Source organism: Myxocyprinus asiaticus, chromosome 40 (genome assembly GCF_019703515.2).
Source record: "Myxocyprinus asiaticus isolate MX2 ecotype Aquarium Trade chromosome 40, UBuf_Myxa_2, whole genome shotgun sequence".
In the NCBI taxonomy this organism is placed as follows: Eukaryota; Metazoa; Chordata; class Actinopteri; order Cypriniformes; family Catostomidae; genus Myxocyprinus; species Myxocyprinus asiaticus.
The window spans coordinates 35,895,556-35,920,102 of record NC_059383.1 but is presented as its reverse complement, the minus strand read 5'-3'; the positions used below and the strand labels follow the sequence as shown (position 1 = coordinate 35,920,102).

The following is a 24,547-nucleotide window of genomic DNA, read 5'->3' as shown; positions in this document are numbered from 1 at the left end:
TATGAGAGATGGACAGATGTTTTTCGTCAACTTTGGAGTCTTAGCCAAGGTCGTGGAGTTTGTTTTATGCCTGCCTGGGACATCTGCATCTGTGGAGCGTGTGTTCTCATTAATGAACGCAGCATGAACACCAGATAAATCTCGACTCAGTGTAACAGTCATGAAGGCAATGCTTTTCGTACATTTTAATTTTGGACTGGACTGCTCTGCATCTTACGATAAACTCTTGAAAGAGAAGCGCACACTGAGAGAACTCGCTGCCTGCGAAAAGTACAAGGTGACAACAGTTACAGATGTGGATGCACCCTCTACTTCGCATTGATCTGCGACTAGGTATGGATACGTCAATTTCATTTTTGCTGGGAGGGGGCTGTCCCATTCTCCACAAGCAGGAATCTGGTCACCATACATCAATGCCTACTTTACCTCATCACTTCTGTAGCCCCACCCAGTTGCGGTGAGCAGTGGACATTTACTATCAAGTCTTAAAGGAGAAGCAGCACCAAAAGTGTTTCTGACAGAGGGTCGGAATGAGGGTGAAAAATGATTTTGTGCAAAAAACTTGACTACTATTAAAAGTGAACCTCAAGGAACATATTAAAAATATAAAAGGCATGTCATGACCCCTTTAAATCACGAAGCTTTTTGAGGAGAGGTGTGCTGTTACTTTTCTAAGCAACAAGACTTACAATTTATAGATAATAAAGATAATAAAAAAGCCAAAATATCTTTAAGGAGGGACTCAAGCCAGATCAAGTGGTGTGTTCAAGTCCTCCAGGAAAGTTCTTACTTACGAGGTAAGAGATCGTAATTACGATGTGAGGTGCGAACAAGTGATTTTAGTCAGAAAGAACAGACCCATTTTGCTATTTCTTTCTCTCTTTATTATTTACTGGCAAAGACAGGAAGCTTTTAAGCATCAAAGCAAACAAAATGCAAAATAGGTGTGTAATTAATGTTTTACTGTAATTATCTATTTTATCATTCTTGTGAGGTCACATGTAATGATAGGAAATGTAGTTTTGTTGCACAAGCTTGTTGCTTCATTAACCAGACACACGAGTCTTATTTTCTGGCAAACTTTATTGTTATTCTTCATTTACAGTACAAAAAAGTATAGAAACTAAGCTGTATAGTCAAAATATACATATAAAACTAAATAATTACTATCAACAATTTGCTTCTGCCATTATTTTTACTGTAAATCGACACGTCCCAAACTTGGAAAGTCGGGGCTTTATAGAAAATCCAGTTTCCCACTGGTACAGTAAATACGACTTTGTGGTGTCTTTGTGTCATCTGCGCTGAACTAATAAATATGTATGTCAGTTTATATTTTGACATTAAAAGCAAAGAATAATAAACACAACTTCTAACTTCTACATAGGGCTGGACAGTTAATCGAAAAAATAATCAAGCAATGATGTGATTAATGAACATTTCTTAGCTTGTTTTTGGAAGTGTAGCCTACATAAAGAATGTTGCTTGCATTTGCCCGACACAAAATAAGTATTTTAATGTCAATTTTATTAATCAAAATCAATAATGATCAAGGGAAATAATCGACATTTAAAATTTTTGTCATAATCGTGCAGCCCTACTTCTACAGTAAAAACTCCTAAGGTTTATACATTCTGAATGTGATTTTTACTTTCAGAACCCTTCTGTTCTATATCAAAAAGAGCTTTTCCACCATCAGGCCAAACGGTGTTGAGCACGGTAAGTAATGATTCCAGTAGCATTTTCACTAGTGCCGGCAATTTTTGTGCAGGCAAGCATCTATTTTGTTCAGATAATGGAAAAATCTAGTTTCACATTACTATATTTTTAATAGGGCACCAAACTAAATTCCCAAACCACAGAATCTCAGAGTAAATCCCTATGATTAGATGCTGCAATATATCCACTACAGACTCTAAAATGTACCAGTGAGCACAGCAGGAATCAGACTGCTTGGAGAAACACAGGGGTAGGCAAGAGTAAATTTTCGAACAGCACGGCTTTTTCCAAACACGGCTGCAGCACATCACAAGCACCAGGGCCAAAGACAGATCGTTTGAAGTTTCTGCCATAAAACTTATGAAAAAATTTATTTTCCTTCTCTGCAGACCGTCTACACTGTAGAACCGTTAGTTGGGAGGTCTCTAGCATTGCTGTTCAGCATGATTGATAAAGTACTCATATCGTGTTGGAGGTTTTCATACACAGCCTGAAGCTGAAAGCTTTACTGTAGACTATTACAGATGAGTAACTGCTGCCACAGTTCTGACCGAGAGCTCAGATGGTTTCTGCTGGTACATTCTGAACCAACCATCACCATCCAGCGCTCGTAATATCCAGGGTATTATCGTTTTGCTGGAGGCTGCAGGAATTGCACAGCCTTGAATTATTAAAAATGATTAAAAAGAAAAGGAAAAAAAAGAACAGTGTTAAAGGTGATCCCGGCTAAAGATTTCAGTTTTGCTGTTCTCTCGTTGATGATAGGAAAATTGATTGCTGTTGCTGTAGAGAATGTAGCTATAAAACATTCATATCATCCATTTACTGCAAATCTTGTTTCAAAATTAATAGCAGTAGCTATGTGAGCACCTGACACAATAGATGGTTTATAAAACTATTGTGCCTGTTGTGTGTTGAACCTGGTCTCATAGGCCTTGTTCAGACTGCCACTAAAAATCCGAGTTTTTGATAGTCTGGACAGCAAAAAACCACGTGAAATCTGATTTTTCCGAATCTGATTCAAACCACATCGGGAGGTGGTTTCAAATGCAATTGAAATCTGATTTTTTCAGATGCGTCTCAGTCGGGACACTCAGGCTGCTCAAATTGGATTTCAAATGGTCTTTTGCGTCACTCTTAACACGACACACAACGATGACGTCAAAAATCGGTGACTGCAGCACAGAACATCACAATATTTACCAGTCTCCTCCGTCGCTGAGTTTATCTTGTGCTACAGAGGAGTTCTGCACCACGACTGGACAGGGCGCTTATTTGGAAAACGCCATTTTATTAGGATGCACCTCCATTTTTCCCGCATCTGTTTTGAAAGCATCGTCACGTGGGTACGCCTGCGTCATTACCAAAGCAACCCATGCAGATAGGTTGGTTATGTCTGAACGCGCAAATCTGATTTGATCACTTGCAATTAATAGTGCGGACAGTCTGCCTGAAAAGATCTGATTTGAGAAAAAATCTGATTTGCCTGCAGTCTGAACATAGACTTAGAATCACGTTACTATACCTACATTTGGCTCTTTGTACATTTTGCAGCAGTTTCCTGGTGAAATGAACACTAGAGGCACTACAACTACAATGACTTTTATTCTCTTTCACACAAATCACAAGTAAAATAGCAGATTATCTGTTCATAAACACTTACTTTTCGCCCTGATCCTCACACAATGCTATCTTATGACATCTAAACACTTACTAAAATGCATATCTTGTTTGCATTACATAATCAACTACATTTACAAGCTTGTTTGAGTGCCATCAAATTGCACAGCAGCTCAACTGACAGAGCATTGCGCTTGCGATGAAAAGGACTGGGGGTACGAGTCCTGAAGAGTGCACAAGTCAACACGTAAGCTGAAATAGAAGCGCCACAGCAGTTACATTTTTCATCTCACATTTGCTTTTTATGACGCTATCGGTTGGGTTTAGGTTTCAGGTTTAGGGTAGAGAGGGTTAGGTTAAAACTCAATAGAGCATTAACCTTAAAAGATTATTTGTTTGGGAGAACATTTAACTCCCTTTTAGCACCACATGGTGGACATTTCACCTTGGAACTTTGCAAATATGCTGCCACAGTGAATGTATTTTCAAGAGATAAGGCTGTGAAGATTACATTTGAGGACAGTCTGACATTTAAAACATTAGTTACTGGAAATCTCCCCATTCTGACTTTGTATAATGCAAATAATGGAGAAATAGTTAATAAACCTCAATAATAAATTCATGGTGTTGCATAAACTAATTAATTAAACAGTCATTTGGCACCAAGTTTGATTACTTAATGCATTAGCCAAAAACTTTACTTTAGTAAAACTGAGTTTCATAACTACTACATTTGATCAAATTTCATTCAGATTTTAGCAAAAACAATGAGTAAAGCTACAGTAAGCTGTATATAATTAATAAGGTCCAGGTCAGAGTAAGTACAAATGTTGCATCAGAAATTATGAACAACCTCCCAAGGTCACTAATTTGTAATATGTCCATTTGCCAGACACAAGTCCAAGGCTGTAACACAGGGTCAGCACAACATCATACACACCCACACACAAACAACATTTTATAATGGATCTGTAATGGACCAAGTGCTATATTTATGCAAAACATCATTCTACAATCTGCTTTGATATGCTCATCAATCTCTCGAAATAAAAACAAGCAGCCTTTGTGATTCGAGTTGCATTGTTCATTGCACACATACACAGACAGATAGCTCAAGGCCAAACAAGCTCTAACCCAGGGTGATTTTTGCTGAAGTGACCTTCTATGTCTATGGCTTCATCATTCATCCACTCCATCTCTTTTTTATGTCTCTCTCTCTTTACAAACAAAATGCAACCATAGAGTAGTGTGGTAGCCTGATGTTACCTAAAATGTCGACTATGTCCCGTCCAGAATACATTTAAAGCCAGTACAGAAAGATTGGATCAACCAAACAAAAATGTGTGTGTAATAAGCAGTGACAGGCCCGGAAAGAATATATGCCCTAGATTCAGTGTTTTAGATGTTTTTTTGTGTGATGTTTTATTAAAGTGAGGTTGGATATGCTGACAGAGACACAACTGGATGACTGACACGCACTCTATACTCTCTGTCTCTCTCTCAGCATCTCTCACGGTCTCAAAGGTCAATGTGTGTAAAGAACCGAACATTTGACATATTCATGTTTGTATCTAAAGTAGCAGTTTATTTTGGACTAAACTGGTTTATTTATGAAACAACCACAAAGCTTCTGCTCTTTAAATCAAGTTACACTCTTAGGCTATATTTTAAAACTGCTATGCAAAAAAAAAAGTTTATATAAATATTTCTTGAAAAGTAATGATTATGTCCCAAAAAGTGGAGGGACATGTTCCTCTCAGTTATGATACATTGATTTCTACACCAATGTAACAATAATAATAATACTGTATGTATTAAATATGTATACTGTATATATATATTCTGTATATACAGCTCTGGAAATAATTAAGAGACACTGCAAAATTATCAGTTTCTCTGGATTTACTATTTATACATTTGAACATTTTAGTTTTATTCTATAAACTACTGACAACATTTCTCCCAAATTCCAAATAAAAATACTGTCATTTAGAGCAAGTATTTGCAGAAAATGACAACTGGTCAAAATAACAAAAATGCAGTGTTTTCAGACCTTGAATAATGCAAAGAAAACAAGTTTATATTCACCTGAACCCCATTGAAAACCTCTGGAATGGGATCAAGAGGAAGATGAATGGCTACATGCCATGAAACAAAGCCGATCTGCTTGAATATTTGTGCCAGGAGTGGCATAAAGTCACCCAACAGCAATGTGAAAGACTGGTAGAGAGCATGCCAAGACACATGAAGGCTGTGATTGAAAACGTCCTGGTTACTTTCGTAACCTCCGTTCCCTGATGGAGGTAACATCAGGGGGTGTCACTCCCAAGAGGAAGACACAGCGGAGACCACACCCTGCCCAGAGAAGGGGGTTTCTACAAGCATGGCGACCGGAGCAGAGCGCTCTCTGCTCAAGGAAGACGTAGTTTACCAAGAGGGAAACGATTTTACGGAAGATATAACACATGGGGTTACCTATGGGGAACCACCGCATGCGGAGCACCTACCTCAGTACAGGGCCTTACCAGCGCACTCACTGAGCCGGCAGCGAGTTTCTACGCAAACTCGACTGCCACAGGGCTAAGGAGGAAGTCATCCAGGGATCACAGTCTGTGAACACTATTGGGAGTCAAGAGCGCACGTCTTCGGGAATGCACAAGCAGTACACGCAGCCAGCTGTCCCAGAACTTACCTGCTTGTGCCTACACGGGATGAAACCGACTCAACCTGGAGATTGTAGAAACTTGCAAAGGTGTTGCCCAGCCTGCTGCTCTGCAGATGTCTGCCAAAGAGGCGCCACTGGCCAGGGCCCAGGAGGCCGCCACACTCCTGGTAGAGTGGGCTCGTAACCCCGCAGGATCTCGCTGTCTCGCTGTCATCCAACTCTAGACCGAGAAAAGAGATGCTCTGAACCAGGAAGAGCTTGCTCTTTTCCCAGTTGACCCGAAGCCCCAGTCGGCTGATGTGTCGAAGCACGAGGTCCCTGTGTGCGAGAGCGGGGGAGCTGAAAGATCAGGACCGGGCAGTAAAAGGTGCCTCCCACGACCTTGTCAGCTCCTCATGCACTTCCGGGAAGAAAGGAACGGGGGCCCAGGAACCAATCGTCGAGCCGCGAGGGTTCAGGGGAGAGTGGAGGGTTCCACTCTAGCCCGACGCTCGCGGCTGCCCGGGAAAGCATGTCCATCATTTCCGCGTCGGCCTGAGACTGGGCGACCGTTCCCGAAGGAGGAAGCCCAGCCGAAGCCTCAGCGTCAGACGGGACGAACCCGCTCTCCGATGCTGCGCTCGATAACTCATCATCCTCCGGGGCGCCAGACGAGATGTCGAACCCGCCCTGAGACGAGCCGGCGATCTCATCTCGATATAATAGTATATCTTATTTAAAAATTACATATTAATATAATAAGTTATTTTTATATTACATTTATATACAGGCCCAGTTCCAGATGAAAATCACTGAGGGTGCTTCTGAAAATAGTGGGGGTGCTCTGTATAAAGTGGAGATGTATCGTAATTACACATTTTTTAATAGATAAAAATCATGTTTAAATTCTACTAAAACAACGTAAAGAACAGTTTTTCATGTACAAAACATTTTTCTCACATGATCTGTCGCTGAAAATGACAGCAAAATGCTGCGCCTGCAGATTAGGAAATACATTGATGCAGCATTTTGTGTGTTCACAAAATGCAGACATTTTTGTGTTTGCTGGGATTCAAGGAAATCTGCTTGACAATTTACAGTAGTAGTCTTACATATTCAACTGAGCAGGGGTGTGCAGTTATTTTGGTACAGGGGCCACATTAGCCGTTAAGTAGAACATGGAAGAGAGAAGATAAAAAATTCTGCATAGTTATATCTTTTAAGCCCAGAAGTATGAATGATGCACAATTTTCTGAAGTGCATACAGACTGATGGGACCATTCTGTGATTGCTTGAAGTTTTGCTGCTATTTTTCTATCATGTATAGAAGCTGAGTATAATTATTAATGGTTTATTTTACCATACTTCAGGCAGTGGTAATTTAGTATTAAATTTAACACTCTACATCAGGAGTCTGGTTTAATAGTAAAATAAAATATTCGGAAATAATAGATTCTAAAAGCTTATTTTAAAGTTTGCCGCAAAGTGGACCCGTTTACTTGTTTTATTCTGAAAACATTATCAACCCATTTACACACTCATGGGTCATGATGGTCTTTTCAGTGGTTTGTTTGGCATCCCATTCAGCACACCACTGAATAAAACAGGCTGCATGACACTGATAAATGATTAGTGCCAGAGTAACATTCACATACAGGTGTGAGAGACTTCAGAATTTCACATATAACACAAAGAACAAACATATTACTCTCTCACTTGGTTTTACTCGCGTGTCTCCTGATGCGAAGATCTATTGGGATTTTACTAAAGTTCATCACTGAAAAGGTTTGCTCGCAGACTTGGCACTAACAGCACACGCTGTTTCACGAATGGACATGGAGTGGCTGCGTCACACTTTTCTTTGAGCAGAATATTGCACTGTTGAGCGCTAAGTATTTTATTTTATTTTTTCGAAGAGGAGAGAGAAAGCTGGCACACGCATGCATGGTTGCCAGATTGCATAAATTAAGTATGACATAAGGTGAAATATTTCCTATTTGTGCAAGTGTAAATCTATGCTTGGGGTATTATCTGGCAACCTTGAGCATATTAAAAGCTTGTGGATGCGCTATGGGTCCCAAAGCCAGATAAATGAAAGCTCTAATAAAAAACTTTCATGATAAATCAACCCGCGGGCAGTAGTTTGCCCTGGTCTGCAATTGAGGGTGCTCTAAGGTTCGTTTGAGGGTGCTCTAAGGTTCGTTTGAGGGTGCTTAGCACCCCTGTAGAACCGGACAGACAGACAGACAGATACGATGGATGGATGGATGGATGGATGGATGGATAGAAATAACAGACAACAGTGGAATCAAGTTGTACTAAAATTTACTTTCATAAATAGACAATTCTGAGAAAAACCCTGGAGTAAATAGTGACTATTTCAAATTATGTAGGTTATTTTTGATATTATGACGTATGCACGTCTAATGACGTTTTGCACATTTTACTGTGTCACGATTCTACTCACAGACACGTCTGAGTATGTAAAACCACTGATGCGTGAGACTATCCACTACTCATTTTTTTTTTTTTTTTTTTTTTGTGTGAAGATGACAGGTTTACAGAGTCTTACAAATACAAACACCAATTATTCCCAACAATAATAAAAATAAAAACACTGGATGACATTGAAATAGAAAGGAGAAAAAAAAAAGGCAAAGATAAATAACTACTAAAAAGGTTATAGAATTACAAATGAATTAAGACTAATTTTAATAATTTGTCATACAGTTTGACAATTTTGACACTTTTTTTTCTTCAGTGTTCTGAGAGCCAATATTAAATAAGTCAATGCAAAAAAAAAAAAAAAAAAAAAAAAAAAAAAATCAAACTTTGGTACAGCTGATAAGAATTTACATTTATGAATAAAATACTTTGCTAATAATATTATTACATTTATTATATATTCTATATTATGATTATGATGAGAAAAGTAACATATTACATCACATAAAGTTAGTGAACTCTTGTCCAGTTTTTAATGCAACAACTTCATAATTAATTCAACCCATAATTCTGAAGTAAGGGTACACACACACACACACACAAAAAGATGGTCTGCTGACTCAAGATTCACTTTACAAAAGTTGCAATTCAAATTAACATTACTAACTTTAGAGGTGATGTCATTAGTAGGGTATATTCCGTGTAAGATTTTAAGGTGTATTTTTCTGACTTTATTGGGGATACAGGATTTGCATGGTTGAAGCCAAGGCTTTTTCCAATTATCCACTACTCATTCTGTAACAGGGCCAGTACTGGATGACGTTTTCTTACAGCACCTGTTAGTGATCGTTGGAAATGCATTACAGTACCACCGACTGCAACACGGTGGCGCTCGAGTCATTCAGAACAGAGGTAATGCATCTATGAAGAGACGCACTCTGGATGTCTGCCCTAATACAGGGCGCTTCCTTTCTGTTACAAACTATATTTGTTTCTTATACATTAGGTAATATAAGCTACATTACTCAAACAATCTGTTTGTGATATTCGGAGCTCAAGGGCATATGGGTTAGTGCTAATATGCTGCAGTATGTCCCCATATGTTTTATGGATTAAGAAAAATATTAAACTGATTATTTTAAGAATGTCATCATTTTTGTTTTTTGTTTTTTTCTTTTGTTGTTATTTATCTTTTATCACACGTACATTTTAAATAATGTCCATGGGTGCTATTCACTAACTTCTAAAATGTGTGTGTGTGTGTGTGTGTGTGTGTGTGTGTGTGTGTGTGTGTGTGTGTGTGTGTGGGTGGGTGGGTGGGTGGGTGTGTGAGGTTTGCCTCACTTCTAAAACCTTCAATACTGTCAGATAAAATTACAGAAGTCAATATGATGATATAAAAATTCAAAAGATGGCTGAAAAGAGATGAAAATATCACTATCAAATGTATTTATTTCTATCCGGTTAGGTATCTTGTTAATTTTCCTATGACCCTGTGTAAATAAAAACTATAATGAATAAAGTTTACGTGTCCAAAGCATATTCTATTTCTGAAAGACTGGAATAGGCTACACTTTTACTATGCAATACTGACATACAGTAAAATGGAACACAATCATATTCATTTGTACTTTTTTACATGGTTCTGATGGTATTGCATAACAGGAATGACCCATATATTAAAATATATGCAAATATTAAAACACCTGTAAGGTTGCAGTAAAGTCTTTTCCACCAAATAGGACCTTTATGGTGTCCTTTTCCCTCAGCCCTTTATGGTGATGTATGTCCTCTAGTGTCCTACGGGAGTTTATGAATGGTAGGCTATTATTTCAGTGACAGTGACTTAACATGCTGACAAGGTTGTTAAATTAACATCAAGTAGGTAATGTCACCTGCGCGTGATCATTATTCACTCGCGTTGATTTGGACGGGGGAGTTTTTCAACCCTCCCGGGCGCGTGGTGGCTGTGACAGCATCGGCCCATTGAAGCGATCCGTTGCCAAGTGCATGTCCCCGGTGGCGCGCGAGGGGCGTCTCGTGAGCACAGGGGGCTCTTGACATCACGCTCGCCTTCATATAGGGGCGCGTGGCGCCGCCTTGTTTCTCATCCACGGAGAGCAGTCAGTGTGCTCGGTTGTAGCTGTCCCGAGTAATTCACTTGCGCGTGGAAGGCAGACTAAAAAGGGCGTGAACGCACATCAAAGCGGCACAGATAACGGGTAAATCGCCAGACGACACCAGCGCGCGCAGACAGTCCGGTTATCTCGGTTTCTGGCTGGTTTTCATCACTGCAACCCCACAGGACTTTGTTCAACATCCAAAAAGCGTCAAGATGATCAACATGAGACCGTCTGAACCGGGACCGTTAGAGGAGATGATGTTAATGAAGGTGATAGTGATGCACGAGGCGTTCACGGGCAGCAATGCTCGCCGTTACGGTTCCCCGGTGGCGCGTGTAGAATAATGAAAGTTGGGGTCAAACGCAGAGAGCAGAGATGTCGGTGCCATTGCTGAAGATCGGTGTGGTGCTCAGCACGATGGCCATGATCACCAACTGGATGTCCCAGACTTTGCCATCACTAGTGGGGCTCAACACCACCAAACTGACCGCGGCGCAGGGCGGCTATCCGGACCGGAGTATAGGAGTAAGTCTCAAAATTCAGATGAAAAGTTCAGATATTCAGTATTTAATATTACGCAATATTCTTTATCTTTCTGTGCGTCTCGAAGCGACGAAACGACACGCGTTTTTGTACATTACAAGGGGCCGTTCACACCGGACGTGTTTTGGCGTATGTCCGCGCTGTTTTTCCAATCGGTTTCTTGCATGCACCAAACGCACGTTTTTTCATCATTACGCCGCGTTTCGCTATTTTCCCCCCAGGGGCTCACACAGGAGCGCCGCGTTTTTTAGACGTCCTATCAAGTTAAAAAGAACTGCTACTCGTAAAAACATTTTGAACAAACGTTTTGAGACAACTTATGTTTTATTGCGTTGCGTGTAACTTTATTAGTTCAAGAACGCGTTCGGTCCGAACGGCCCCAAGGAGGCGTTCACACAGAACGCGTTTGAAATGAGCTAGAAAGAATACACCAGAATTTAACAGAAAGCGCGTGTATAGACACCATACGATCAGCCTTCCGTTCTGTTCTATGCCGTTGCACTTTGTCCAGCTGTTTTTAAGCTAGGGGTGTTCAAATAGGACACGTAATTGCGTTCAAAAACAGAGCGCAATGGAAAGAAACGCGTTTTTAGCAGTTTTGAAAAACGCTAAAACGTCAAAGACGTTCGTCTGACGCGCGTGAAAAAAAAAAAAAAAACAGGTAAAAATAACGAAAAAAAAAGCGTCCTGTGTGAACGCCCCCTTACATTAGTGAAATTATTTGGTCACTCGTGCTAAATGAAGTGTTGTTCGAAATTAATAACTTGTTCTGTAGAGCTGCTTGGAAATACGCTTTGTTTGTATTGTATCTTACTATAATTTATGGACAAAAGAACCATGTGTATTTGAAGGTGAAAGCTGATTTTTTTTTTTTTTTTTTTAATAGGATGCCAATTCTGTCAAACAATATACAAGTAGTTGTTGGTGTCAATTAGAATCTGATTGTTTTGAACAATTAAATTATGGTTTGATGGCTGTATTGTAATAGTCACGATGGATGGATGGTTGGATGGATGGATTTGGAGATTTTTTTTTAAATGATTTGTGACTATCCTGACCTGCACAAGTGAATCAGTCCAACATGTGTGTTTAATTCTTAAAGGACTACAGACAGGCTGTGATTGGAGCTATGACACACTCAACAGTAGTTTATGTCCGGCATGCAGTTGAACAGGAGAAGGTCCATAATCTCTGTGTATGTGTGTGTGTGTGTGTGTGGATGAATAGATCTTTTTCATGCTAGAGCCATCTTTGATTTTTAATGGGAATGACAACGAGACTGTGAGGGATAGACTTACAGTCTCTTCAGTGGCACGAACGGTATAAAGCACGTCTGATTTTCCACAACTCTTGTTGTCTGGAGTTCTTTGTAAACGGAATGTTCTTGGACAGATATTTTATCAATGTTTTGTCCATGTAATGATCCAGAAACACTTTTAACTGCAGTACTGAGTACAGCTTATTGAAGAGACTGTAAGTCTATCCCTCACAGCCTCGTTGTCATTCCCATTAAAAATCAAAGATGGCTCTAGCGTGAATAAGGTCTATGGGATTAATGTTTGTCTTCCTGGGTGAAGTGGTAGTAGATGTAATGGTTGGTGGGAAGAGGGGCGTAGCCTGACAAGGCAGCAGATGGGGCTTTATGTAATCTTGTGTCACCTGTATGAGTTTTTTATGTCAGTGAGTGTGGGATTATAAATTAAACCACAAACCTCAGTTGACAATGAAGCTGTAATGTTTGGTAAGATCAGACATAAAATCAAATGTCTTTTGGCATGCTTTGTTGACATCAATTCTCTGATTGGTTGAGCATTTCTCATTAGGATTCATGGTTAGTGTAGTTCTTCACCAGGAATTCTGCTATTAAACACGATTTCTAAAAAATAAATTAAGTTGAAATAACGTGGACTGATGGCTACAAGAGAAGCATATACACCATCGATGAACAACATCGGAGTTTACAGTAGATCTGTCTTTAAAGTTTAAATGGGATTTTTACTTCCGGAACCAGACTGTTGCGCTCTATTACAATAGAAAGGGAAATAATCAACAATTAGAATTTAAGTCATAATCGTGCAGCCGTACTATGAGTAGTCTGTCTCCTGCAATACTGTCTCTAACCAGATCCATTCTCTCTGTCTCTGTCTTTCTCTCCTCGCCAGGTGTTACCCGCTAACCCAGAGGAGTCCTGGCAGGTGTACAGCTCAGCTCAGGACAGCGAGGGCAGGTGTGTGTGTACAGTTGTTGCACCTCAGCAGACCATGTGCTCGAGAGATGCCCGCACCAAACAACTCCGCCAGCTACTGGAGAAGGTAATCGTGATGACTGCTCCTGAATCATAGTAGCTAAGTGACCATGGACCTCATGACCCATCACAATCTGCCAGGTCACCCTTGAGCAACACATTCCCGTTTAACGTAACATTGCCATAGACGCCGAATTCATGACAACGGAATCCCTACAGAGATCAAAGTGACCTGGAGGGATGAGCCCAACCACACAGTTCATTGACAGCAATACAATTTACCACAATGTAGTATAAACATGTACACACACACACACACACACACACACACACACACACACACACACTCACTCACTCACTCACTCACACACAGAGAGTAAATGAGTTCCTCTGGAACATGGTTGGCACCAAGGCAAACATGTTCCAGAAATATAATCAGTTTTTCCTGTTAAAGACAATGATGCAACCAGGGACAACCACAAGGGATCAAATTATTAGTAGTTGTGGAATAACCGTAGATGATCTCACAAGTCTTCTAAAAGCCATTCATTAAAAAACAAATGTGTTTTACTTAAAGACAGTTAAAATGCATGGCACTGGATATTTTTACACATTTATATCTTTGGCATCTCTGTGTGTTTGTGTCATTTTGATAGGTGCAGAACATGACACAGTCAATCCAAGTATTGGACCAGCGGACCCAGAGGGACCTGCAGTATGTCGTTAAGATGGAAGATCAACTCCGTGGTCTGGAGACCAAATTCAGACAGGTGGAAGAAAACCACAAACAAAACATTGCCAAGCAATACAAGGTACCTATACACAAACTATACCTACACATTTCAAACAAACAATACCTACATTTTGCATTAATGCATTCTTGACAAAATTATCTTTATTCTAAAGATGCAGCTGATAAACAGAACAGAAACTGTCCATATGGCCAGACACAAACACACACTCACTCACAAACTGACACACTCTACAGATTTCATGCATGCATACCTGTAAATACTTATGTGACCATTTCTAATTGTGCAGACCTGTTTCATTCAATCTGAATGTTTATTCAGATAATAATAATGTAATAAAGTAAACATTTGTTCAAATGCAATATTGTAGAAAAATATGTATATAAAATATATTTAATATTACAAAACCATTTAATTTGGCCATCAAGAATATTATGAAAATTAAAGCTAATTCTTAATAATAAAAACAAAATGTAAAATACAAAACAAACTACAGAGTAAAAAAAATATATATATATATATATAGATGCAAGTGGCAATTATCGAGGCCAGGGGAAGAAAACATGACCAAAATAGCCAAATTTGAAAGAATAGATTCTGTGGAAACAGTTGTTTTGTTTTTGAAAATTTAACTTTAATCACAGTTGCACAATTAGGATTTTCTTAAGTTATAGCGCCCCCCAGCTTCTCAAATTTATGAAATTTGGCATGCGCCCTCAGAAGATACTGATGTCCATGTGTACCAAGTTTTGTTAAGTGTGGACATTGTTCTCAAAAGATACAAGCCAATTAGTCATTACAGGTCATTGGCTCATATCTTCTAATTAAATGAATACAATTTCTTTTGATAACTTGTTGTCAAGAGCATCTCTAGATGATACATGCCAAACTTTGTATGAATCCGACAAAGTAAATGCAAGAGGAAATACAAAAATTTAAGCCCTTACCATTATGGAGTTATTAGCAAAATCGTAAATTAGCTTATTTTAGCGCCACCTTGGGGCCAATTCTCACAAAACTTGTTACGCAGCCTCATTTCGACACCCTGTATGTTTAAGCCAAATTAATATTTAGCAGCTGTTCTCAATTGAAATATTTAGTTGCTGAAATGTGATTGGATGCTGAGGCCATTTTGTTGATTTATCCAACCGATATTTTAAGGATATACCTGTATTAGGACATGACACAGCACCCCCCATTGGCAGAATTTGAAATTTGGTGTCAATGTCTACAAAGTTTCATTAAGTTTGGACTGTACATTTAGAAGAAATAGGTTGATAAGTGAATATGGGCCACGGTCAAACAATTTATTGGATTGTTACTTCAAAGTGCTTTGACAAAAAATGTTTAAACATTTTTTGAGGAGGCTGTGTTGATGATGTATGCAAAGTTTTGTGTGAATCATACAAACGGCGTAGGATGAGTTTGAAAAAGTACTGCCTAAGTCTCTATGACTTATGGTCTCTGACACCCAGACACTTTTAAGGCAGAAAAAGAATATGAAAAAGAATAATAAGTAATCAGTGCAAATACAATAGGTTTCCAGCAATATTTGGTGCTTGAACCCCTAATAACAAAAAGTTCTGCATGTTTTGACTTCCATAATGTATCGTACGAATTTGGTCCCTTTTGAAACACCCCATGGCTCACACTTTGCATACTACCTGACGCATGCATGGAATGTAATATTGTTTGCACTTTGTAACACGACAGTGTGCGTGCGAGCATGTGAGACTGTATGTGCGAGTCTATGAGAGCAAGTGAATGTGTTAGATAGTTTAGTGAGTTAGCTCCCTGTGCTGAGTGTGTTGTTTCTTGCTTGCAGGGCTAACTATAAAGACATGATAGGAGAGCCAGAGGCCAGAAGAGGCAGGTCTAACCCACGATTGGCTGAAGTGGGCGTCAGTCACGCTGTTTATGTCACGATCATATTCTATTCGACATTAGCTGTAAGAAACTCTCCTCCCCCTTCCTTATCCAACCACCAATCAGATCCCCTCCTGCATGCTACTTCAAAGAATTGTTACGTTTTATTTATATGATCTACATTATTATTTAGTTATATTGATATTGCTATTATTATTATTATTAGCATTAATATTATCAACTTTGCTAGAACTGCTTTAGTTTTTTTAGTTTTTATTATTATTTGTCAATATGAATCTTTGGTTATTGGAGTAATATGCGTTTGAAGTAAACAATTAAATCTTTATACCACATTGTTGTATGTGATTTGTAATTTTAGCATGTGTCCTGTTGCATTCTAAACGATAACTAATAAAGTCTTTTCCCAATTGTTGACCGTGTTCAGAGCGCTTCATTTCGTCGATAAATGTATGTAAATATATAATTAATATACGAATCTCAGAAGATTTACTGCAGTTTGGCCTCTGGTCTCTCACTGGCTCTACAAGCACACACACCAAGCACTTACATTCAACATACACCCTTAAAAATTAAGGTTCTTCAATGGTTCTTTGGTTCAGCAAATCAAGAACCTTCTAATCAAGAACCATTTTCGCTCTTTAGGGTTCTTGAGTTAACTATTTAGTACTCTGGAGATTTAAAAAAGTTATTCAAATCGTATTATTTGTTTTATTTATTTTTTAATGTATCATCTCTTAGCAGAGGATAACTGAAGCCCTACAGGTTTTTTATTTTTAATCACCACAACATACATGAAAAAAAAAGTATGAGGAAACCCCCCTCTAATTTACTGGTTTGGCTATTTCAAGTACATCCATTACTAACAAGTGCACAAAGCTATACAGTCTTGCAGTCTTTGTAGACAAACATTTTAAGTAGAATGGGACAAATCTTTTCCTTTACAGCATGACAATGTCCCTGTGCATAAAATGATGCCCAAAAATAATTTGGTGTTAAAGAACTTGACTGGTCTACATAAAGCCCAGACCTAAACTCCATTGAACACCCTTTAAAATGTTCTCCAATGGCATCAGGCTGTAAAGCCCTTTTTAGAACCTTAATTAAAAGTAGTGGACATATCAACACACAAAGGCTGATGCATTGCATACACCCTCATCTTCACCAGTAAACAACATCCAGACTGTTCATATCACTGTAGACAGTGACCAGGGCTCACACAGACTGTCCTTCCTCCAGAAGAACTGGATGACACTTTGTCATTCCAACTTTTCCACCATTCTGGGAGGCTCACTTTGCATCTGAGCATACTTTATTGGGTATTTTCAGGCCATAAAGGCAAAAATGGCAGAGCTGCGTCCATTGATTCCCGTACTCGAGGAGTACAAAGCAGATGCCCAGCTTGTTCAGCAGTTTAAAGAGGAGGTGCAGAACTTGACGGCCAGCCTGGGCCTCCTTCAACAGGAGATGGGAGCGTACGACTACGACGACCTGCACTCCCGTGTGGTTAGCCTAGAGGAGAGGCTACGTGCATGCATGCAGAAACTCGGTATGACACATACACACATTAACATTGACTTTTTGGTTCTATACAAATAAAGATTAGTACAGACTTACCAAAACCCCCAAAGGAACACCTAAAAGACGACTTTCTGCTTTTTTAGATTAAAAACAAAACATTTACTTGATTTACAAACCACCTTTCTGTTTGAGGACATTGCCAAAAAAGTGGTTTGTCAGATTTAGCTACAAGGACAGTTAACATGCAGTGCAAAGACCACTACCCAAGTATGCCAAAAGCTGTTGGACTTCCTAATATACCAACAGTCATAGTAACATTGGGTATAAACTGGCCTGCATCATACACACTCTAAATGTGATGGATTATCAACAGTGCGGTGTCAATTAGTAAACATGCAAGACGTGATAAAACCAAGCAGGACATGTTCTTAGATCAGAATCCTTTTGTTGGTTCTGGAACAACTTTTCCATCAAACAATTATAGCCCAAACTTATCGCTAACCCCATTACTAAAATCTGAAATCTGATTGATAGGATTGTTGTCCCATTACCAAAGGCTTGGTTCACACTGCAGGTGTGATTTGCACTTACTTTTTCTGGATTCACAAAACATTCTACTTTTTGCTTCTTATTTTCAAACTTAAGACGTTTTTAATTGAAGTAGTATTTGTATTTCTGAAAAGAATGTTCATATGATTGTTCTTCATAAAATGCACTAAAGAACATTCTTATCATTTACCCTAAGAACTTTCTTAATTTGTTTCTCAAGAAGATTTCCTGGAATAAGGCCCAAGATTTGTTTTTCTGCAGTCGTTTATGCTAGTCATAGTAATGATGCAAAGATACACTTTTGTGATAGATTTTAGCTATATACTGTACAGTATGTTTTGCCATTGATTAATATTTTCTTGAGGCAGTTTCCAAATCTGAACATATTTATTCCAGACAATAACGTAACTACCCATCGCACAACAAATGACGAAAAAAACCTCACATGCAATCTGATCTGACTGTTCAAGGCTGAGACACATTAACAAAAAGTCTCAATTGTGAAAATTGGATTTCATGTGTTTTCTTCTTCCTGTTCATTCTACAAAAAACTAGATGGACTTTAGGCGAATAGCCAAAAAAAAAAATAAAATAAAATAAATAAATAAATTGGAGGTTGATCAAGGTACACACCCTACTTGGGTAAATCATGTTTAGCATAATGTACAGCTTTCTATGGTTTACAAATAAAGCTAATTATGATTATTAGAGACAAACCCCTACCCTACCACAATAACGAAAATATTTGCATTTTTAAAATAATAATAATAAAAATAAATTTTAAAAAAAAACTCTATGTACTTAATTTATAAACCACTTTTCTGTTGGCACAAAGGACATTGGCAAAAGGAGGCTTTGCCAGATTTAGCAACACCCCAAGTATGCAAGTTGACCTGGACTGTCTAAAATATCATCATCCTATAAAACTATAGGTATGAGCCGGCCTGCATCATTCACACACTCTTAATTACTTCCAGTAAAAATGGACATAAGAATGATTTCAATGTGGTGGAACAAATGAATGAATCAGTTGTTTCTTCTAGACAGTGATGGGATTAAATTGAGACCAAATTACCTCTTTAGTTTTTAGAAAAGATCTCAAGAATTTCTCAAAATGTGCTCAGATTTGCCAAGATACCAAAGTCTCAATATGAACTGAAAAATGTCTTATCAAATTCTTCTAAGAAATGATCTGGTATCCACATTCATTATACTGTAGGTCTCATTTGTTTTAATTTTATTGTTTCATCTAACATTGATCAGAAAACAGGTCACCCCAAACTATGTTGGGCTGGACGGGACGCAATGTTTTGATACTGCCACAGTGTCACAGTGTTTACACTTTTCAGGGAAACTGCTTACTACTCTTTGCATATTACGCTGGGATAGGAAAAAATATTTTAACATAGAATTGAATGACACAGATAACCGAGAACTCCCTGAAGTCTTGTGAGCTGTGAAAAAGAGAAACCTCCAAGCAATTACAATTTTCTTCTGGGACTCTCTGTTTCTGCAAACACTCTCTTTCTCTCTGCTTCACTCTGAGTTTTTGCAAGAGAAATCTGGGCCAACTTTACTGTACAATCAATATTGCTTTTAAAATGGCTTGATTTATTTTTCTGTTTCAAACACACACTGGGGCTTCATCCTTCTGTCTTATCTGGTAAATAGAAATCTACCTTTACAGAAAAAACACATGAAATTCACCTACTATCACTATTGCTCATGCTTTACCTTAAATATTTAATTTTAGCACGTTAAAGACTGAATTATGCCACAAATTGTGCGATTTGTTGAAGTGAGGTGGGCTTTTACTTTTCTAACCAGTTGTTTTTACCATTTTTGCCTATGGATGAAATCCCACTGGCAACCTCCCAGAACACCCTAGCATTTTGGGGATGAGTTTTGCACAGGCATCACTCACATTTTGCTTAAAAATCAAGTTTTTGTGTGATTTCGGAACATATCATAAGTGTTTCACATGTGCGAATGTGATACCACAAATGCTATTTTCATGTGCTCATGCAAAATTAAACAACACATGTTATATAACAACGATAATCACTAATAACACATGATAAATTGTTATTTTTTCTTTTGTGTGGTTATGTATTTTGTTACAGATGTGTGACAGTGGTGTCTGCATTATGTGTGAAATAAGGCTTTAGTCTAAATAAAGAACCATAATAATTTAGTCCTGCATCTCCCTCCAGACTCAAGATTATAGCTGAGTGTGTTAATCTCTGTGTGTGTGTGTGTGTGTGTGTGTGTGTGTGTGTTTGATGGGGGGAGGAAAGCACAGAAAAAAACCCCACTACCGTTTTATTGCTCTCGCAATCAAATACCATGGAACGTCAAATACCATCAGTTCAGACATTTATCTAACATTGTATTCGTATAACATGTTTTCTGTCTTTCACAGAAGACATGATATAAGCTCATATATGTTCATATATTATAAATGAAGCTAGCTACATTCACCAGCTTTGCCCCATTTGTATTATTATAAGTAAACATGACATCTCTATGTAAAGCGCTTTGAGTGTAGTGTCAGAAAAACACTATAAACTGAGTGTAAAATTATTCAGAATTCATTCATTAAAATCAAAACTATTTACTTTCATAATAAACTTTACTGGTCTTATGATCAAACAATTCATCATGCTTACTATTACAAAGAACTTTCATCAAAATGTAATAACTTTCTCCACCTCTGAAATTACTTTTTTCAGCTGACGTTGCCAATACTTCCCTTTTTTCAGCCCCTCCCTTCCTACCACCTGTCATATCGAGACCACTTGTCATGATCTAATCATTTTTTTATAGATAAAATTAAGTCCCGATCCCACATTTTTCTACATTTTGAAAATCCTAACTAAAATGGGTTGCAAACACCCATTTGTGTTTACTTTGAGAGTTAAAACTGGAATGTCATGAAGCTCAGTGTGACTCAATTAAAATCTTTTAAGCAGAACCTTCATTCCAAAGTATAAATTAACATAGTAATTAAGACTAATTCAGACACATCATAAAATTACAGCATTAAATCACTGAGCTCATTAAGTTGTGCATGTGCGTGAATACGACAATGGGTGTAGTAGGTATAAAACAGTAGGTATATGAGTGTATGTGTGTGTGTTGTTAAATGTGTGTTTTGTGTTCTGCAGCATGTGGGACGCTGACGGGCATCAGTGATGCAATCACTATTAAAACATCTGGGTCACGGTTCGGATCCTGGATGACCGATCCACTCGCTCCTGAAGGAGACACTAGGGTGAGTGTAATCCAACACACACACCTGTGTATACTGTATAGTGGGGCCTAAAAATCTAAGAACACTGGTGAAAATACTTCTATTTTGCATTTGCTTATTTGATTAATGACCTACAAATAATGCAGAATTGTACATATTTCTAATTCATTTTATGGCAAAAAAATGATTTCTGCTTATTTCCAGGTTTTGATTTTGAATAACAACATTTCAATGTGGACTTTTGGACCCCACTTACTGATACACACTCTTATAAGTTCCACAATTACCTTTCTATTCTCAAGTTCCTCTCAAGAAAACTCTCAATAAATATACTAATGCTTTAAAGAACCCAGAAACAAATACACTGATCATTAAAACAATAATGTAACAAGAGCTTTTTTATTCTCCAAAGAACCATATAGTCAACTCAAGAACCCTAGTGTAGATAGCATAGCAAAAAATGGTACTTGATAAGATTAGGTTCTCTGTTGAACCGAAGAACCATTGAAGAACATACATTTTTAAGAGTGTTCTCTTAATTTCTTGATTCCAACAACTGATTAATATAATGCTTTTGAAATGTTCCTGATCAAGTGGATGTGTTGAGTTAAGTGGTGTCTGGTTTTTAAAATACAGGTTATAGATAAACTCTAAAGAGTAACTTCCTCCTGTAGGACACAAATATGCAGGACGCTCATTAACATGCAGATTGAGGAATGCCGCTGTGTGTTTTATGCCTGCAGTCAAACCCGCAAGCACATAGCTGTCGGCAACTGCTTTATAAACACGTTGCAACATCACAAAGAAAGACATAACACTGAAAAACAAACCTCAGGGCTGAGCCGTCATACACAAATGCAAAAATACACACACTTGGGAACCAGTCACATCATGTGCACAGGTTCCATATTTTCATTGACTTGCAAAAGTAGAATGTTTGCACTTCCTTCCGACACCATTTGAGAAAATAAGGCATCTAAAGATATAAAAATATGCCCAAAATTGACAGTTGCATTTCAAGTGGGACAAGTACAAATATTTCAAGAGAGTCTTACATGACATATTAAAGGAATATTCTGGTTATTTTGATGTTGTTTCAAACACATCCCGTGGCACACAAAAGGAGATTTTAGGCAGAACGTTAGTCTCGGTCACCATTCACTTTTACTGTATTGATGTAAGCCTATCAAGCAAGCACAGCGAATAAACATTTTAAATATGCAGACTAGAGAAGACAGATATATCAGTTTTATCGATTCAAAATATATCAATATATATCGATCAGTGCCGATAAATACTTTTTGGAACTATCGGTTATCAGCAAAATTCTATGCCGGCAGTTGCAGGTATTATTATTTTTTATTGTTCCTGTGTGGTCGGTGCTGGAGGATTCTTCAGTTAGAATGGCTTGGTTCTACAATATAACAGCGGTCTCTAAAGGTGAAATAAAAACAATCACTGACACCTCGTGGGGATTTGTTGTATATAAATCTTTCATCATTGACAATATTCATCCATATTCCTCACTAAACCTCAACTGGTGATATATATATATGGATAGATATGCTATAAAAACCTTAATTTAGTTAATACTTATACATAGAGCATTGTAACGGGGCCAAGTCTCTGTAATTTCAAAATAAGTGTCCCGGGTGTGACTTTTTATAGATAAAAGTCCAATGCGCTAAATCTTTCTGATTTCTGATGAACAACTAACTACGTCTTTTTCTGTGCCCGTCATAGTAAGGAAAGACTAAGAATTATATATATTTTTAACATTCTATAAATAGATTTTAAAAAACTATCGGTCCATTAATCGGTTATCGGCCTTTTCCACCACATTAGTTAGCGGTATCGGAAAAATAGACTATAGGTTGACCTCTTATGCAAATATCACATTGTTTGAAAAGTATAACCATAACATTTACACAAAACAGGCGCGAATGCTTACTAACCCTATCTGTGCAAAGTTATATCAAAGATGGAAGTCCAGCTCCTATCTGCTTGAAAAATGAAAGACCAGAATCTTGAAAATGGTTGGTCAAGATAACAAGCAATAGCACATTTTAAATCAGCAATAAAATATGATGTCAATCGTATTATAAATTGTGCTTCATGAGTTCAGTTCACTCAAAACCAACATAATCTTTCAGGATGGTCTAGATGCACATTCAATGAGTAAACTGTCAAGCAAACTCTCCTATCAAAAAGATGACTGGCTCTTTTAACTGCAAGGCAGGTCTTCCATTCCTACAGCTGTCATATTCAGCTTTACGATTTCACCCATTCATATGAATACCAGTGACCAGGGGTGCCAGAACTGGCCCTCCCACTTTTAGCCTACACCACAACTGAATTTCGGCTGACATAAAAATATGTACACTTCTGGCGTATGCATTAAAATTAGTATAGCATGGGAATTGACTAAATAGAAGTGACTACTTGCTGCTTTGAGTCATTGCTATGATGTTCTTGATAGAAAATAATGATCAAACTGAAGTCTCACTCAAGCAATTAACAGGTCCAAACAGGTTATGGGCACTTAAGACGAGCATCTTTATAAGATTCGTAGCGTTAACGAAGCATTTGTTTCAAACCAATGCTTTTCAGCATGCATCGTACTGGAAAAAATAATGTGATTCTATCAGCAAGCGTCACCAGTGAATACTGTTACAAACCACTCAAATCAGTGACTTTAAATGACTTTGCTCACTTGCTTCAGAGCTTGACAAACCTTGACATAGCTACTATTTATTAAAACAAAATCACACCTAACTCAAAGGAATACTAATCTCACCCAGGGTACTTAAAAAATAAACCCATTTCATAACATAAAACGACTTAATTAACATTAAACGCAACTTAAAACATAACTATAACCCCCAATAACTTTTAAATGTTAATTAATAACACCCCCAAACAGTCCGCACAACCTGCACAGATGTACCTTATTAATTATGCAGTGAGAACAGCCAATAGCAAGTCCTCAAGCATAAACAATAACAGACATTAAAGTATTTTTCCTGGTAAGGACTATAATTCGATGTAGTTTTAGCATCTGGTATTCATTTAAATAGGTAAACGTACCATTTTGTCCTTTGCACCAAGAAAAGTGAAACAATGCAGATGTCTGATCGATCCATCCAACCACCGATCTACAAAAGCCCCGGAACCTGAATAAAAAAAGCCAGAAATGAATGAAAGTGGATGAGGGCGCACTGGCTAGTTGTCACTGCCATTCTATGTTGT

At 38.1% G+C, this 24,547-nt stretch overlaps 1 protein-coding gene across 3 annotated transcripts in view; it reads left to right on the top strand.

Moving 5' to 3' along the window:
• olfm1b (olfactomedin 1b) overlaps window positions 1-24,547 on the top strand; it is a 45,978-nt gene that overhangs the window by 6,964 nt on the left and 14,467 nt on the right. Inside the window, exons 1-5 of one of the 3 annotated variants that reach the window (XM_051681144.1) lie at window positions 1,699-1,719; window positions 13,257-13,406; window positions 13,996-14,151; window positions 17,305-17,524; window positions 21,213-21,319. In XM_051681144.1, the coding sequence (XP_051537104.1) occupies window positions 13,356-13,406; window positions 13,996-14,151; window positions 17,305-17,524; window positions 21,213-21,319 (534 nt within the window). In that variant the 5' untranslated portion in view covers window positions 1,699-1,719; window positions 13,257-13,355. Of the gene's footprint in view, window positions 1-1,698; window positions 1,720-9,831; window positions 11,077-13,256; window positions 13,407-13,995; window positions 14,152-17,304; window positions 17,525-21,212; window positions 21,320-24,547 lie in introns of those variants that run through there. The other 2 variants (XM_051681142.1, XM_051681143.1) reach the window with 2 other exon arrangements.